This window comes from Squalius cephalus, assembly GCF_949319135.1.
Source record: "Squalius cephalus genome assembly, chromosome: 2".
In the NCBI taxonomy this organism is placed as follows: Eukaryota; Metazoa; Chordata; class Actinopteri; order Cypriniformes; family Leuciscidae; genus Squalius; species Squalius cephalus.
The window spans coordinates 57,246,586-57,262,193 of record NC_137123.1 but is presented as its reverse complement, the minus strand read 5'-3'; the positions used below and the strand labels follow the sequence as shown (position 1 = coordinate 57,262,193).

Sequence of the window (15,608 nt, the reverse complement as noted above, 5' to 3'; positions counted from 1 at the left end):
TGGGAATGAACCATAGACGTACAGATGGATGGATAGATGATCTAATTTAAGGGTTTAATGCTCCTTTATAGAATATAAATGTGAACGGCAAGAACAAATAATACATTTAGTAGATAAAAGTTTATTTTTTCCCTTGAGTTGAAAGGTCATAGAGACAATATTTGCTCATTAAATACATCCTTACATTTTTTACGCAATATTACACCTGATTGCTGTATTTCTACAAAACTTATACAGTTAAAATGTCTATCATGTATTCAATGCGTGCAGGCAATTTATAGGTATAAATACGAGTCAGCAGTTTGGCTGACTCATATTTTATCACAGTACATCAGACCGTTAACATTGCAGCAAAGCTTGCTAATAGTGTATATACTATTTTGCATATCAATGAACAGCAGTTGCAGCTTAAAGAGAAAAATAACTGTTTAACCTTTTATTTCACACATCATACATGCCAATGTAAATGAAATGACATTGCTTGTAATAAATAAACTGATCAGTAGAGAAAGAATTACTTAAATTCTGGTCACTCTGAAAATAATATTATCTTATTATTGCTTATTTTTATGGTCATCACGTTAACAGCATAGAATCCCAAATGTTTTCACATGGCATGGGTGGATCCAACATCCAACATCCATTGTTTTCCATTAGAACATCAGTCAGAGGTCTTCCTGAACAGACATATGGCTGAAAATAATCAAATAACCCTCTCTTCTCTGATAAGAAGTACAGAAATACTTCAATTAATTGAATGTAAAAAATATATATAATTTCCGCATATCCAATACAGTTTTATAATCATCTCCAGTGGCCTATTTAACAACATAAATTCCTTTTTTGTTAGTTTTATCCATGATTTGTTAAATTATGGTATTGGAAATTATTATTTTTTATATATAGTTACTAGTGGTCTTAACTAAAACATTTAAGCACTACAGTAAAAACAAAACAAAAATCAAATAAATGAATCTATTATTTATTTATGATATTTTTTAAGGTAAAGTGTAATTTCTGTGGCACTAAATGTAACAGGGATCCTAGACACTCCCACAATCTGCCATTGGCTGAACAAAACGATAGCCCTACCCTAGACTCACGCCATTGGTTGAGCAAATGTTTAATAGCACCACAAAGCCACAGTGTTTACACAGAAATCAATGTGCAGATTATTTAACGTTGTCTCTGAATATTAATCTAGGGTTGGATTTTTTAAATCACAAAAATTGCCATGAAAGTATGTTTCTAAGAAAAAGAGAAAGAACATTTATTCAAGTATGTACAACTTTAATATGAATGTTCACTTTAAAAGAGGGAATATATAGTAGGTGTGAAAAAAATGTTTTTATGTCTATCAATTATAAACATTAAGTGCAACAAAACTCTCTCCATTTGAAAGGACTTGAAAGTATTTGAAAGAAGAATAGACAGGAAGCTCAGATGATGGCTGATAAGCGAGTAAATGTCACTCAATAGTCAACTGTTATAATCCTTAAGGGTGTTACAAAACTGGTTTGTTGACAAGTCAGAATTGCTTCCTGATTTGCTAAAAATGATTTACAAAGAGATTGATGGGCAAGTGCTGACCATGACACATAAGGTTTAATTCAAACCTTAATCACCTGATACACCAAACATTGATACATTAGACTTAGTTCACCTTCAGATTTATGGAGAGTATGTGTAATGGATGAATAAGTCTCAGGCTCTCATTCAGGTGAGTTTAGCTGGACAGGACAGTGACACGTAAAGCTAAAGTTCAGTGGTAAATTGGCTGCACATACTCTGGTGGGAAAATGCCCACTCTTCCACGGCATCGCCCCCTCCAGCACTGAGCGTCCGAACAGTCCAGCACATCAATGACATCACCGCGCAGGAAACGTAGATGAGTCGCATGATGAGATGTGAAGTCGAAGAGGGCATGGGCATGACGTGGCCTCTGAAACACACACACACACACACACACACATAAAATGACGGGAAATGCATTGCAATTATGAGAAAAAAAGTCACATTTATGAAAAACATGCCACAATTGTGAGATATAAAGTCACAACTGTCAGTAATAAAGAAATAATATCAACATTTTGGAGGAGTAAAGTTGCAATTAGGAGAAAGAAGTCTCACAATTATGAAAAACATGCCTAAATTGTTGCCACAGTCACAACTATGAGAAAAAATTGCAATTGCAAACAAAAAGTCTTAAAATGATGAGAAAGTCAATTGTGAGATATAAAGTCACGACTGTGAAAAATAAAGTTGCAATTAGAGTAGCAAAATAAATGTAATTTAAATTTATGAGAAAGTTGCAATTGTAAGATATTGTCAGAATGATGAGAAACAAGTCTCACGATTATGAGAGAAAGTTGATAAAGTCACAATTGGAAGAAATAAAATAGAAATTTAGGACAGTCACAATTACATAAAAATGAATTACGACTGTAAGAAATAGCTGCCACAATTGTGTGATAAAAAGTTGCAATTTATGAGAAATAAAAATAAATAAAATACCTCTGAAGTTCAAAAGGATTCCCATTGAAAATCAACAATGATATTGATAAAGGAGGGGTCACATTTGGCTCTACGCATGCCTCGTAAGAGCTTGTAACAGGATATGATGTCACGCTCACGCTAAAGAGGTTTGCATTGAGCCAAGAGATCAAAGTTTGACTTAACATCCTCTATTGGTCAAACATCCTTTCGCTCTGCAAATTTGCAGATCAGAGTTCACCAGAGTTGAACTTTGGCACCTCAGTGAGGCTCTTACAGCTAATGATCCCTCGGGCTCTTGCAGGAAGACGGTCCTCTCTTTGGCAATGCTGTTGATTCTGTAGAAGTCCACCAGCTGGTTGAGGGAGCTGAAGACTTCATCCCATATGAAGTACTGCCCTAATCCATCCTTCAAAACCCGAAAGTGCTGAACATGGTCCCCGTAACTAGAGAGAGAGAGAGAGAGAGAGAGAGAGAGAGAGAGAGAGAGAGAGAGAGAGAGAGAGAGAGAGAGAGAGAGAGAGAGAGAGAGGGAGGGTTGTTTAACTTCTAGATTAATGGGTAGATCTTGCCTGGACTTCCCAGTTTATTAAATCTGAACATAAGAGAGTTTGATTAAAGGTTTTGCCCAATAAATCTCAGTTTGACATTTCAGCTCTCAGCAAGTTTTTGAATCACAATGATTCAGAAGAAGCACTGTGTTAATAACTATAATCAAATTAGGCTCTGAACAAGTCTGTGCTTATACTCCTGCAGATACACTACAGTATTCCTCTCAGATAAAATGCTCATTACAGTACATTCAACAGCGTACTAATGAATACACTATCCCCCAGTTTCACAGGCTTGAGCCTAGTCCTGGACTAAAATGCATGTTTGATCTGTTTTAACTGAAAGCAACTTGTCAGTGCCATTGTTTTGTCTCAAGTTGCACACCAGTAATATTTTTTTCTAAAGCATGTATACAAAAGCAACTTAAACGTTTTTTTTCTAATGCACGTTTATAAAAACAGCTTAAATGTATCAATTAAATAAAGCCTAATCCTGGCTTAAAGGCAGGTTAAATGATTTGTTCCAAAAATAATTTTTGTTATGCTGGTTGAAAGTCTCATCACATCCTGATAGCAATCACTAAGTTAAGTGGTATAAAGATATTTATATATATGTATATATACATCCGTGCACCTGCTCACGCAGACATCACACGTCATCAGAGTGTTTCATGCTATGTAGAGTTAGATAGACATCAGTCACTGAGCAGCGCAAACGAAACAGCAGCCACCTTTTACAGTTCCTCCTGATCCAAAACAACGAGCTCGCCATTGCGTTCACGCCATAACTACTGTAATTAGGAATGGAAGATATTATAGGAATGACATTATATTCGGAGTGGTTCGTGACTCAAATTTATGCGTTTCAATGGCAACACTATCAATGCGGAAATTAAACTGCAGCAGTCAGGTGGTTCAGGTCAGAGTTCTTTAAGTTGTTTATGTTCATTATTATTGTAATGTTATGTGCTTTGAGACATGAGGTAGTTTAACGCTGTCTCTCATGACGCTTTTGTTTGCTCCCTGCTGTACGCGTTCATGTGTTTTGGAGGAGACGTGACTTTGGAGACGCTCTGAAGGGAGGAAGGGATCTTATGCTTTCAAAGCTAGCTCACTATTGCTAGCCTCTCCGAAAATTGCCTACCCTACCTTTAATCTAAGCCTTGTCTGTGAAACCAGGCCTAAAAATCAAACAATAATCCACTCAAAATGCAACAATACAGTATCAATATCCTTATGCATCTACATTTAAGATGCAATAATACAGTGGATGTCCAGTAAGTATGTGAAAAAAAAGTATATTTTGTAACTGTACATGTGTTAATTGTTTTTCAAAAACATATTTATCATCAACAATTGTTCCTCAATTACTCTTCAGTGCAAATGGAATTTAATTGCTGAAATCAATCAATCTATCACTTGCATTTGGATTTATTTTAAATATATATGTTTTGCCTTTCACAACCCTTGTAAATTGGTAAATCTTTAAGAAATATATAAATGTATCTTATTTTTTATACATTTGTTGTAAATAATTCTTATTTGAACACATGCTCTTAATTGTTTGTGGTTTACTGAAAAACATGCAGACACTGACGCACACCCTGCGCCTGCGGCATGTGTCTTTAATCACCTGGTGGCTCCACCCTACCACACCTGCCCTTAACCTGTGTGGGTGTTACTCAAACACACATACACAGATGCATATCAGTCCACGCAATCCTGCATGGATCACTCTGCTTGTTCAGACAGAAATGGAAACAGAATGAGGAACTGCCTCTGGGATGTGTGTGTGTGTGTGTGTGTGTGTGTGTGTGTGTGTGTGTGTGTGTGTGTGTGTGTGTGTGTGTGTGTGTGCGTGTGTGTGTGCGTGTGTGTGTGTGTGTGTGTGTGTGTGTGTGTGGGAGTGTGAGAGAGAGAGAGAGAGAGAGAGAGAGAGAGAGAGAGAGAGAGAGAGAGAGAGAGAGAGAGAGAGAGAGAGAGAGAGTTGTACTAAAGATCATCAAAACAACTGGGCATGTTTAGGGAGAGTAAGACATTATAAGTCATTATAATCGCAGTCATTACATATGACCCAACATTAACACAGACACACATTAACAATTCTTAGACACAAGCTCCAACATAAACTGTCTCGCATTAATTTTCTGTTTTTTGTGTAGCATTGTGCTTACTGTTTACATTAAGCTTTTATTGTGATTGGCCCAAAACAATACAACTGACCCGTTTTGTCATTCTCTAACGATAGGAATGGAACGATACCCTCATGTCACGATTCGATACATATCACAATACTGAACTCACGATACGATATTATTGCGATAATCCAAGACATATGATAAAAGGTTAACAAAAAATGTACTGTTTATTAAACTGATAAATTTGATATTACATTGTGTGTATAAATGAATATTCTTGGACTTGGTGCTGGAAACCCAAAGCACAGGACAATAGAGACACCAGAATAAAAAATATTCATGATCCTGAAGCTGAAAATTATTTTAGACGAATATGTTTCTCTGTCACTGACTAGATACATTTAAAATAATGTAGGCCACTTTTTTACACAGATATTTCCCTATTGCATTATTATACATTATATTCAACATTATATATAATATTTTAATGTAGTACTGACACTAAAACTCTGAAAACTTAAATTTTTCTCACATAGTAATTTTTATTTTGGGTGAACTATTCACGATTCATATTGTTGCATTTTTGTATTGCGATATATTGTGACACGATATATTGTTAAACCCCCTAGTATAGTGTAGTTGTGAGATTTTTTACTGTTTTTGAAAGTCTCTTATGCTCACCAAGGCTGCATTTATTTGATCAAAAATACAGTAAAAAAATATATATTTTGAAATATTAATACAATTTAAAATAACTATTTTCAATTGTAATATATTTTAAAATAAAAAAAATCCTGTGATGACAAAGCTGAATTTTCAGCATCATTACTCCAGTCTTCAGTGTCACATGATCCTTCAGAAATCATTCTAATATGCTGATTTATTATCAATGTTGGAAACAGTTATGCTGCTTAATTTTTTTTTTTTTTTTTTTTTTACATACTTTTTTTTTCATACTTAAGCAGCACAACTTTTTCCAACTTTGATAATAACCGAGTATCTAATCAGCCAATTAGAATGATTTCTGAAGGATCATTTGACAATAATGGCTAATGAAAATTCAGCTTTTCATCACAGAAATAATTTATTATATTTTTAAGTATATTAAAATAGAAAAATATTATTTTAAATTGTAATAATATTTGTTTCCCTGTATTTTTGATCAAATAAGGCTTGATGAAATAGCAAAAACATTAAAAATAGCAATGTGTCCAAACTTTTGACCGGTACTGTATGTATGTTTGTATGTATGTATAGTTCAGTTCATTCCTGAATGATGACTAGTCAATACAGCATTCCAGCTGTGCTAAATTACACAATAATTTAACAATTATACCACAAAACAGCTGTTCATCAGCTACTGAGCACATTCCCTGGGGGTCCATGAGGTAGTCCAGGAGGTCTGTCGACATATATAAACATTTTCTTAAATGTCATGACTTTTCTGACTACTTAAACAAACATTTGCAAATGATATGCACTGCACTCATAGAAAAAATGGTACAAAAGCTGTCACTGGGGAGGAACCTTTTAAAAAGGTTCTAAAATTGACCATTTTAGGTACTAATATAATCACTTTTGGTACCAATGTACCTGAGGTACTGTATAAGAGGTACTATTAGGTACAAAGGTGTAGCTTTTGAAAGGGTCCTCGCCCAGTGGCAGCTTTTGTACCTTTTTTCTGAGAGTGTGTTAAGCATTCATATTAGTTAGAGTTCCTAAACCAGATGTTACTAAATGTCAATGCATAGGTCTGTAAAGGTTGATTTACCTAAAAATATAAATGATTATTATTACTATATCGTTCTGTTTTTCCCTCTCTTTTCTTCCTTGCTTTCTCCCTCCCTCTGCATCACACACATGTGTAAACACACAGAAACATCTGTGCTGGCCTCAGGTACTCAAGCTTGTTAAGAGGCACTATGCTAATAATATGTGACTAGACTGGATTCATTGTGCTGCAATTGTGTTGCAACTATCCCTCGATTTCTCTTTCAATTTCCTTCTCTTAGTCTCAGTAGAATTTGACGTTTTGGGTCAGGCCTTTAGAGGTGTAAAGCAAAGTGATCTAAAAATAATCCATGCATGTCCACCTTCCCAACGCATGCCAACTTATTCAATAGAATTCTACCATGAGCTGTGAGCGGTAAACAGCAAAATAGCAAACCACGACCATTTAAAGATCCAATCAGTTCCCCATGGACAAAATCAAACCCCGCCCTACATTTTTTTTTCTTGTTCATGAAGCCGTTTCACTGGATATACGTCACAATGGGGAAGAAAAGACTCTAAACTTCTGTTTCATGCCGACTTTAATAGTTTCTTTTGAATTGGGCAAGTAACCACCAAAACACCCTAGCAATAATCACCAGAACATCTAGCAAATAATCACAAGTGACCACCAGACATTTAGCAATAATCTAGCAATCTGAACTGTGTATATGAAGTACATGCATACATCACTTGTATGTGTTACGTATGCATGCATAACACAAAGTGTTATAAAAAGTACTTTTTGCTTGGCATATTTAAAAGGTTTCCGTTTCCACCAAGAGAACTCTGAACTGTTTAAATAGGTTCTGGAGTGCTGGGAGCAAAAGGATTACATCACAGCAAAATGCTACCATGCACTCCACTCTAATTAGAGTGTATTAATGAAGAGCCAGATAGGGTAACAAGGACACACATTAACACACACGCATATGCAAGCACACTCATGTCGGCTGTAAACATCAGCACATGCAGGGGATAATGATATCAAGCCTTTATATGAAGTGTACATGTGTGTGGTAGAAGTGAGCAGTGAATGTAGGTTTCATTTGTAGGGTGTATCTGACCTGACAGACACGGAGAACTCTCCTGGTGTGCTCTCGCTCTCCCTAATGAGAAACGCTCCACACTCCAGCGGTCTCAGGCGGTTTTCTGCAGCCTGCCGTGATATTCCACCCACAAACCACCTGCAAAATACAAGCTCATCTGTCACAATACATCGTATTGTATATGTATAAACTGAAAGGGGACTACTGGTATAGTAGTTTACTTAAAAAGGGGGTTCTTTGATCAGGTAAAAAAAAAACAAATTAAAAAAAGATATTTTTGTATTTTTTACAAAGATGATTATTGTAGTACAGCTTTGTAGAAGAGAACAGAAGCAATTCAATGTTTTAAGTAAAGCCAGATTTTTTTTAGCTCAAAAAATGGCCTACACTGAAAAATTTACTTGTGGTTCAGTCTCAGTCTACCTCTTCCCAGCATGCATCAGAATAATTAATATGGTCGCACCATTTGCCAGTTTTTATTATTTATTTTGTTGTCACGTGTGTATGTTATTGTCTTGTGATGTCAGGTTGAGTTTATTCATCTTACAATGATCAGTTGATTTTGTGTGTGTGTTTTTTGTCTCAAGCACTTTGCTCTCCATGTACATTTCATACATTTATATATAAATATATATACAGACCCTTTCCAAAAAATTTGCATATCATGGAAAAAGTTTATTTATTTCCATAATTCCATTCAAAACGTTAAACTTCCATAGATTATAGATTCAGGGCCCACAACTTAAACGATTTCAAGTATTTAGTTGTTTATTTGTACATAATTTGGGCTTCCAGCTCATAAAACCCATGAAAACAGGATTTCAAAAAATTTGAATATTACATGAAATCACACAGTAATTACACAGTGATACCATGGTCATTGAACCAGGTTTTGGTTCTTTTGGCAGTGTGGGCAGGTTTTTTTATTTTTATTTCCAGAACAATTTGTTCACAAAATTCCTTCAGTGTTAAGAAGTATGCATTGTTTTCATCATGTTTTCAGATTTTTAGAAATGTGAGTGTTTGCATGATATAAGGTAGGGTGAAACAACATGTTTCACTGTGCGAAAGTGTTCTGTCATTTTTGCTTAAGTAACTTGAGCTGCACTGACCGTAAGTCGATGTTTGATATCATTCAGTCCTCTTTTTCATTACCATCATGAATATAAACTGACTCATCCTTTCAGTTCAAAATGACTGGTCGGTTCTCAGTCATAAACTGCTCTGTTCAGGTCAAGCCACAGCATGTTTGAAGGGCTTTGGTCAGGTCTTTGATTTTTGCTAATACTCACCGTCTCAAAAGAATCTCAATCATCCACATCATGGTAAAACTGCAGGGTAAGGAAGTCCTTATCTAGCAATGTCCTTACCTAGCAGTTTCAGTAATAGTCACACCATCGGGAAGGCCACACCCACAGCAATTAGTAAATCGTATGACACAGTGAGGTGTAATGCTGGGAAATCCCTACATTTGTACAGAGGAAGCTACTTCTTCGAAAACCTTTTTATCTAGTCTGGATGAATCAGATTAATTGTAAAAAAACATATAATCCTACACCCAACCCTAAAGCTCCGGCTGTGCATCCAACAGCACCATTCCAAGGTCGGGACTGATGCAATTGTCATCCACCTTGTACATCACAAATACAACATTCAGAACCACAGAGAAACAACACCTATCAAATACCTTCTGGAGCACAAACTACTAGCGACATCAGGACTAAAAGAAATGACCCTTACTTATGGTGCATCTCAGTCAGCTTCATATTCAGAAGTCAGTGCATTGATCAGGAAGTCTGTCTCAATTGCAAAATCTTTCCAGGGCACATAAATGTTCACTCCCTAAAAAGACCCACAATACACCTTGAAAACCATTGAGCATCACTGCTCACTAACGGAAGTTAACTGAAGTGTGAAACATAAACCACTAGAAACTCTTCTAAATGTCCAACATAGCTGAACATTAAACACTAACATGGATTTCCCTTTACTGAATAACACATAAAATATCACTTTTTTCCCTAGATTTACTCTCCGAGTGCAGTCCATAGCAAAGCATGCTGGGAACTACAGATCCACAGCCCAGTTTCTATTTATGTCAACAAAAATGACTCTTGCGGATTAAGTAAACTTCAGTTTTAAATATAGGCCTATTAGGTGGATTGAATTAAGTTGTGACAAATCGTGTTACTTTAGCTCATTTTAATTAATTAAACTGAACAAGACAATAATTCATCAATAACATCATTTATTTATATTAATTATGAGTTACAAGAACAGAACAGAAGATTACTGCAAAGGTTTCCCAAAACATCTTGATGAATTTTGTCATTCACAGATAAACTCACATGCTAAATTAGATTGACTTTGCTCACGTGATACTTACGTGTGAGGTCTTACATTGATATAGTTCTTCGGTACATAGCCCCGCCTACCCAACAGCTCAGCTGTGTACCAGTTTGGATCGTCGTCCATGTTTGTCACCTAAAATAAGCATAAGATCAATGTTCAGATGTCCACTTTCAGCTTAGGTTAGAGAATAACTACATGTATTTGTTTAGTGGAAATTTAAAGCAACACTAAGGAACTTTTCCTCTTCGGTCGCCCTACAGGTTGGAAGCGGAATTGTCCATTACCACAGTCTACCGTTGCACGCACGCTCGCTGTTTATCCAGCACCGGCTTTGGAATGAACGATGTCCACAGACAAGGTAGAGTATGTTGCATGATTTCATGAAAGTATGATGTATTGCGACATCAGAAACGAAGAAAAACAAAATAATGACTATTGTAACGCTTGACGTAAAGCAAGTCAAATTTGTCGTTTTTTTATGTCTCATTCGAACTACAGAAACACGACCCGGTTTGGGAAACTTGCATAGTGTGGTTATATCAGATATAGGGCTGCAAAGCGAATCCAGAAGTGCCTTTCACCCTGTTACGACTTGATGAACCACTGATACGATTTTGGAAACATTATTTTAAGGTAAAAAATGTTCCTTAGTGTTGCTTTAAACGACTTTTCAAGTATCATGTAACTATGTAACAGCCCCAGATAACAATTTTTTTTTTTTAAAACACAGTTTGCAAAACAATGCAAATGACGTGTTTTCCACTTAAGTTCAAATAACGCATAAACAAATGACTGACTGGTGTAGTATTTTACTGACTTGTTAACATACAGTCTACCCTGAGACATGTTTACAATGTTCCCTAATAGATTTCGAATTATAAAGTAGACAATGGCCCGGTTTCACAGACAGGGCTTAGATTAAGCCAGGATTAGGCCTTACTTCAATTAGGACATTTAAGTAGTTTTTATTAACATGACTTAGAAAAAAAAATGACTGGTGTGCATCTTGAGACAAAACAAGGGCAGTGACATATTTTAAGATATGCCAGTGCAAGTTGTTCAGTTAAAAGAGCTCAAATATGCATTTTGTCAGTGAAACCGGGGGAAAGAATTATCTTGCACTGTACCCTCCCACAATCTGCCCAGCTACATAAAGCACAACCCATTCATTCAGATATCCAATTTGAAATAGATGCTAGAACACTGATGCATACACTGATCAAGTCTTTTCTGCAAAGGGTCAGCATGCAGACTATAATCCTCGTAGTATCATACTAGTGTTCACAGTGAACTACTGCATGCACACACACACACACACACACACACACTCAGACTCACCTTCAGGATGTCACCCTTCTGGAAACTGAGTTCATCACATTCACTCGCTCTGAAACTGTAAAGAGCCTCAGCCTCCATTGAAGAAAGAACAGAAGAGAAAATAACAGGCAGTGAAGTGGAGATGAGACCAGGATGAAGACAAGAAAGAGGAAAGAGAAAAAAAGGATGGGTAAGGACGAGCACAAATGGAAAAAGATGAAAAAAATTATTAAAAAGGATGGAGATGTAGAATGGAGAGGGTGAATGAGAGGAATAATCGGTAGAAGGACGATGAGTACAGCCTTCAGCGCAGAAAAACTGGAGCGACAAAAACATTGAGTGAAAAACTGAGGAAGCACAATGTTGGTAGAGAAACGGAGAGAATATGTGTGTCTGCCAGTACAGCTGTGCAGCGGAGGGGGAAGGAGAGAGAGAGAAAGTGAGTGAGAGAAAAGAAAAAAGAGAAAATTAAAGAGAGCAGAAAAGCAGTGACCAGATCAGAACATCACATGCTTTTGATTCAATTCTTCAAATGGCCGAGATATAATGAAATATAATGCACTACAAAAAATGTACGTAGCCTACAGTCACAAATTAAGACACACTTGAGTGAATTTATATTTGTTCTTATGTTGGCTTGACAAAGTCAGCATACTGAAATCCTTTTTAAGCTTCTTTTTCTTCATCATCATCATCATCTTCTTCTTCTTCTTCTGAGACTAAATTTAGTCAGCATCTCTTCCTATAGCTTTAAAGCTACACCCACCAAACTCAGGTCAGACCTTCAGACTGTTCTGACTCGGGTTGCTATATCTTTTCTAACTGATTGGATTTAGGTTTTAGGCAATAAATACTATGAAAAATCCCATAGAATTTCATTGAGGGGATCAAAATGTTTATACTCAAATAGAGTAGCTTCATCCACCAAGTATATACCACTTGCAAAGCCAATCAACTAGGACATGGTAAAACATGCTAGCAACATGCTAATTCAGTCAAGCAATGTGCTAAGACATGCTAGCAACATGCTAATTCATGCTAACAAGATGTTAAAACATACTTGCAACATGCTAATGCATGTTAGCAATGTAAACATGCTGGCGGCATGCTAAAGCATGCAAGCAATGTGCTAAAACATGTTAGCAACATGCTAATTCTAACATAATGATATATCATGTTAGGAACATGCTAAAACTGGTTAACAACATGTTAATTCATGCTAGCAATGTGCCAAGACATTCAAAACATGTTAAACCACGCTAGTAACGTGCTATTGTTATTTTTTATTATTATAATTGATAGGACCATTTAGTTGATATGATTCATATTCATATTTCAAAAAATATATATAAAAATATGTTTACATAATTTTTTAGCATGCATTACTAGTCTTGTGGTGAACAATTAATCTGTACAAGTTAATACACATAAATAATTTGCTTGTCATAGTAATCTTTAATCAATATCTGAACATTTGCTTCCGCTCTGGAATGGCGTTTCTTCTCTGATGACGTCAGTTTGACGGCTTGGGTTGAATATCCTTAACCAACCGTCAGTTTTCCATGAGTAAGGAATGGAGAGGAGGTGCACTGAAGTAAAACCCTGCCCTCTATTAAATATTTCGTTTCACTTGGAAATACGTCACAACACTGGAAAAAAGGTCGTTTGCAACTTCCAGTTCACTTGGACTTTAAATTTATGAATACGAATCACATGAACTAAATGTTCCCTCATTCCATGACGATTTATACAAAATGTTTTATTAAACTCTGGATTGTTTTACTCATTTAAAATTCTTAATTCATAATATGAATAATATGTTAGGATTATTCAATTCAATTTGATGGAATTTTACTATACAATTACTTAAATTACAATTACAGAATTTCCACATACTTCCATTTGTGTTACTAAAATAGTCTACAAAGAGTATTTAGTATATATATATATATATAACAATTTATGAAGTATATTTAATCATAAATCTTGTTGAAGGGGGGCACATGCTTTTTATCCTATGGCAGTTTCTGTTGAACTAACAACATGGCCCTTATTAAGAGCACTTGCTGCAGCTGTGCATGTGTTCGATTGTTGTGCATGTTGGTCACGTCCGCTCTGATTCAGATGACACGACATTTAATAAACGCACATGGTCACATAATATCTCTGCCTCTTGACTTAGTGCAGCTTCATTAACTCATTTTAAAGAGAGCGTTTCAGAACTGAATAGCTTACACATGAGACTGCACTGAATATTTAATTGTTTGCATGGAAATAATTTCAGTTCTCTGTATCTGACAGATGTATCAGTGGGCATGTCTGAGAACATGTGCTGGTGGCAGTATCCACCCAGCCCCCTATCCTGCACAAACACACACAAAGATGTAAGAAATCATCATAGTGCCCTTCAGTGCTCACAATGAGAGCTTTTATGAAGGATAGCTTTGAGCCAGTGAGTACAGAAGCATTATTTTCACTAAAATTAATAGAATAGTGATATTATTATATTTTCTAGAAGTACAACACATATTTGACACTTTTGAAAATGTTCTACAGTAAAACTGAACACTTATGGTATGGTGGTAACATTGAGGATTCATATAGGGAGGGAGATCATTTCAGTTTATGCTTTCATTGCAAGCACCAGTTTGGTAAGTATAGTTAAAGATTTGAACATGGTAATGAAGAGCCATCTATTGTTACTTATGGTTACTTAATAGAAATATCACAGTTTAAATTATGGTTACTATGCAAGAAATACATTAAATATACATAAGAGACTTCTAAGGATCAGCGATATGAGCAAAAAAATTAAAAATATTACAAAATGCACAAAATGTGGTGAATAAAGATATCACGATTAACACAATTTTAAGAAAAAAGTTATTACATAAACTACTGAAAATAAACATTTTCCAAAGCTTAGCATAAAAAATAATTACCAAATAAAAGTGTTTACATTTTAAAATAAATTTTATTAGCATAAAAAAGGTTAGCATTTTCTTTCAGCTTAGCATAAATGTAAGTGATGCTTCTCTTTTAGTTTAGTTCCCTTTTTAGTTTTAGTTAAACCTTAAAAATCTTTCTCACGCAGCTCGCCCAATTTCATGTCTTAGACAGAATTATATTGCATAATGAATTAATTTTTAGCGGATATACTCAATTTAAACGCATAGTTAATTTTTGAGGTAATTACAAACAACCATGATATATATTTCATGAAACTTGCATTGTTTTGAGATGGACATCGCTGAAAGTAACTATAGCTTGCCATTCAGAATGTGATTCAATTTATCAGACTGATTAAATCCGGTAACATAATCGGGAGCCTTTTTGAAAGAATCCTCTTACATTCTCATTACATTACATTCAGACTGCAAACTCATATGCAAATTCATAACTTTGTTAAAATATATTTTATTTTACTGCATGTGGCACTGTATAAATCGGTATATTGGAATATTTAAAGTTCACAATTTTTAACTTTACATTAAGTATTTAGAATTTAGAGACTGCATTTGACCTCTTGAAAGAATTTGCATAAACGTTATTACTGATTCAAGGGTCATACTGACAAAAAACCCATTCAAACGATCATATCTCAAAGATTGTGTACTCACTGATGCTTGATGTATTTCAGCTCACTAGAGACGATTTGCATGCAAATCAGTTTCTGTAATATATCTCTCTTATTAGAGACAGCCCGGCTTCATCCTCAGCTCAGCTTCATCCTCAGCTGTCATCTGCAACAACACAGAGATGCAGATGGCCAATGGAAGGCAAGTGGGCTAAAATGAAAGATTCCCAAAGAGTTTTTACAACCTGAGATCATCAGAGGTGGTCTTTTCTTAGAAGGTTACCTTTAGTTATGTTGTTCAGGCAGCGTGGATCAGGTTTTTTCTGCATCACTCCATACGTTGGTCCAGTCTTCACTGGTC

The 15,608-nt window shown here is 35.6% G+C and overlaps 1 protein-coding gene across 3 annotated transcripts; it reads right to left on the bottom strand.

The window, feature by feature from the left end:
* Nucleotides 1–102: 102 nt before the first annotated feature.
* grapb (GRB2 related adaptor protein b) lies at nucleotides 103–15,606 on the bottom strand. 3 transcript variants are annotated; one of them, XM_079857185.1, is made up of 7 exons: nucleotides 15,531–15,606; nucleotides 15,291–15,413; nucleotides 11,692–12,075; nucleotides 10,388–10,485; nucleotides 8,020–8,139; nucleotides 2,771–2,939; nucleotides 103–1,942 (listed from the first exon to the last, which is right to left on the bottom strand). In XM_079857185.1, the coding sequence occupies exons 3-7, from the start codon at nucleotides 12,004–12,006 to the stop codon at nucleotides 1,763–1,765; spliced, it is 882 nt and encodes a 293-aa protein (XP_079713311.1). In that variant the 5' UTR covers nucleotides 12,007–12,075; nucleotides 15,291–15,413; nucleotides 15,531–15,606; the 3' UTR covers nucleotides 103–1,762. The 3 variants fall into 3 exon arrangements, 2 of the variants coding, with proteins under 2 accessions (XP_079713311.1, XP_079713310.1); XM_079857184.1 differs by having other exon boundaries at nucleotides 109–1,942; nucleotides 2,754–2,939; XR_013819671.1 differs by having other exon boundaries at nucleotides 1,865–1,942; nucleotides 2,515–2,939.
* Nucleotides 15,607–15,608: the final 2 nt, after the last annotated feature.

Excerpts from the sequence above, each read along its gene's own strand:
- grapb (XM_079857184.1), bottom strand. The coding sequence starts at position 12,006 with ATGTTTTTGTCGCTCCAGTTTTTCTGCGCTGAAGGCTGTACTCATCGT. Across the intron at positions 10,486-11,691 it reads AGAAGGGTGACATCCTGAAG|GTGACAAACATGGACGACGA; the intron begins GTGAGTCTGAGT and ends TGCTTATTTTAG. Across the intron at positions 8,140-10,387 it reads ATCAATGTAAGACCTCACAC|GTGGTTTGTGGGTGGAATAT; the intron begins GTAAGTATCACG and ends TGTATTTTGCAG.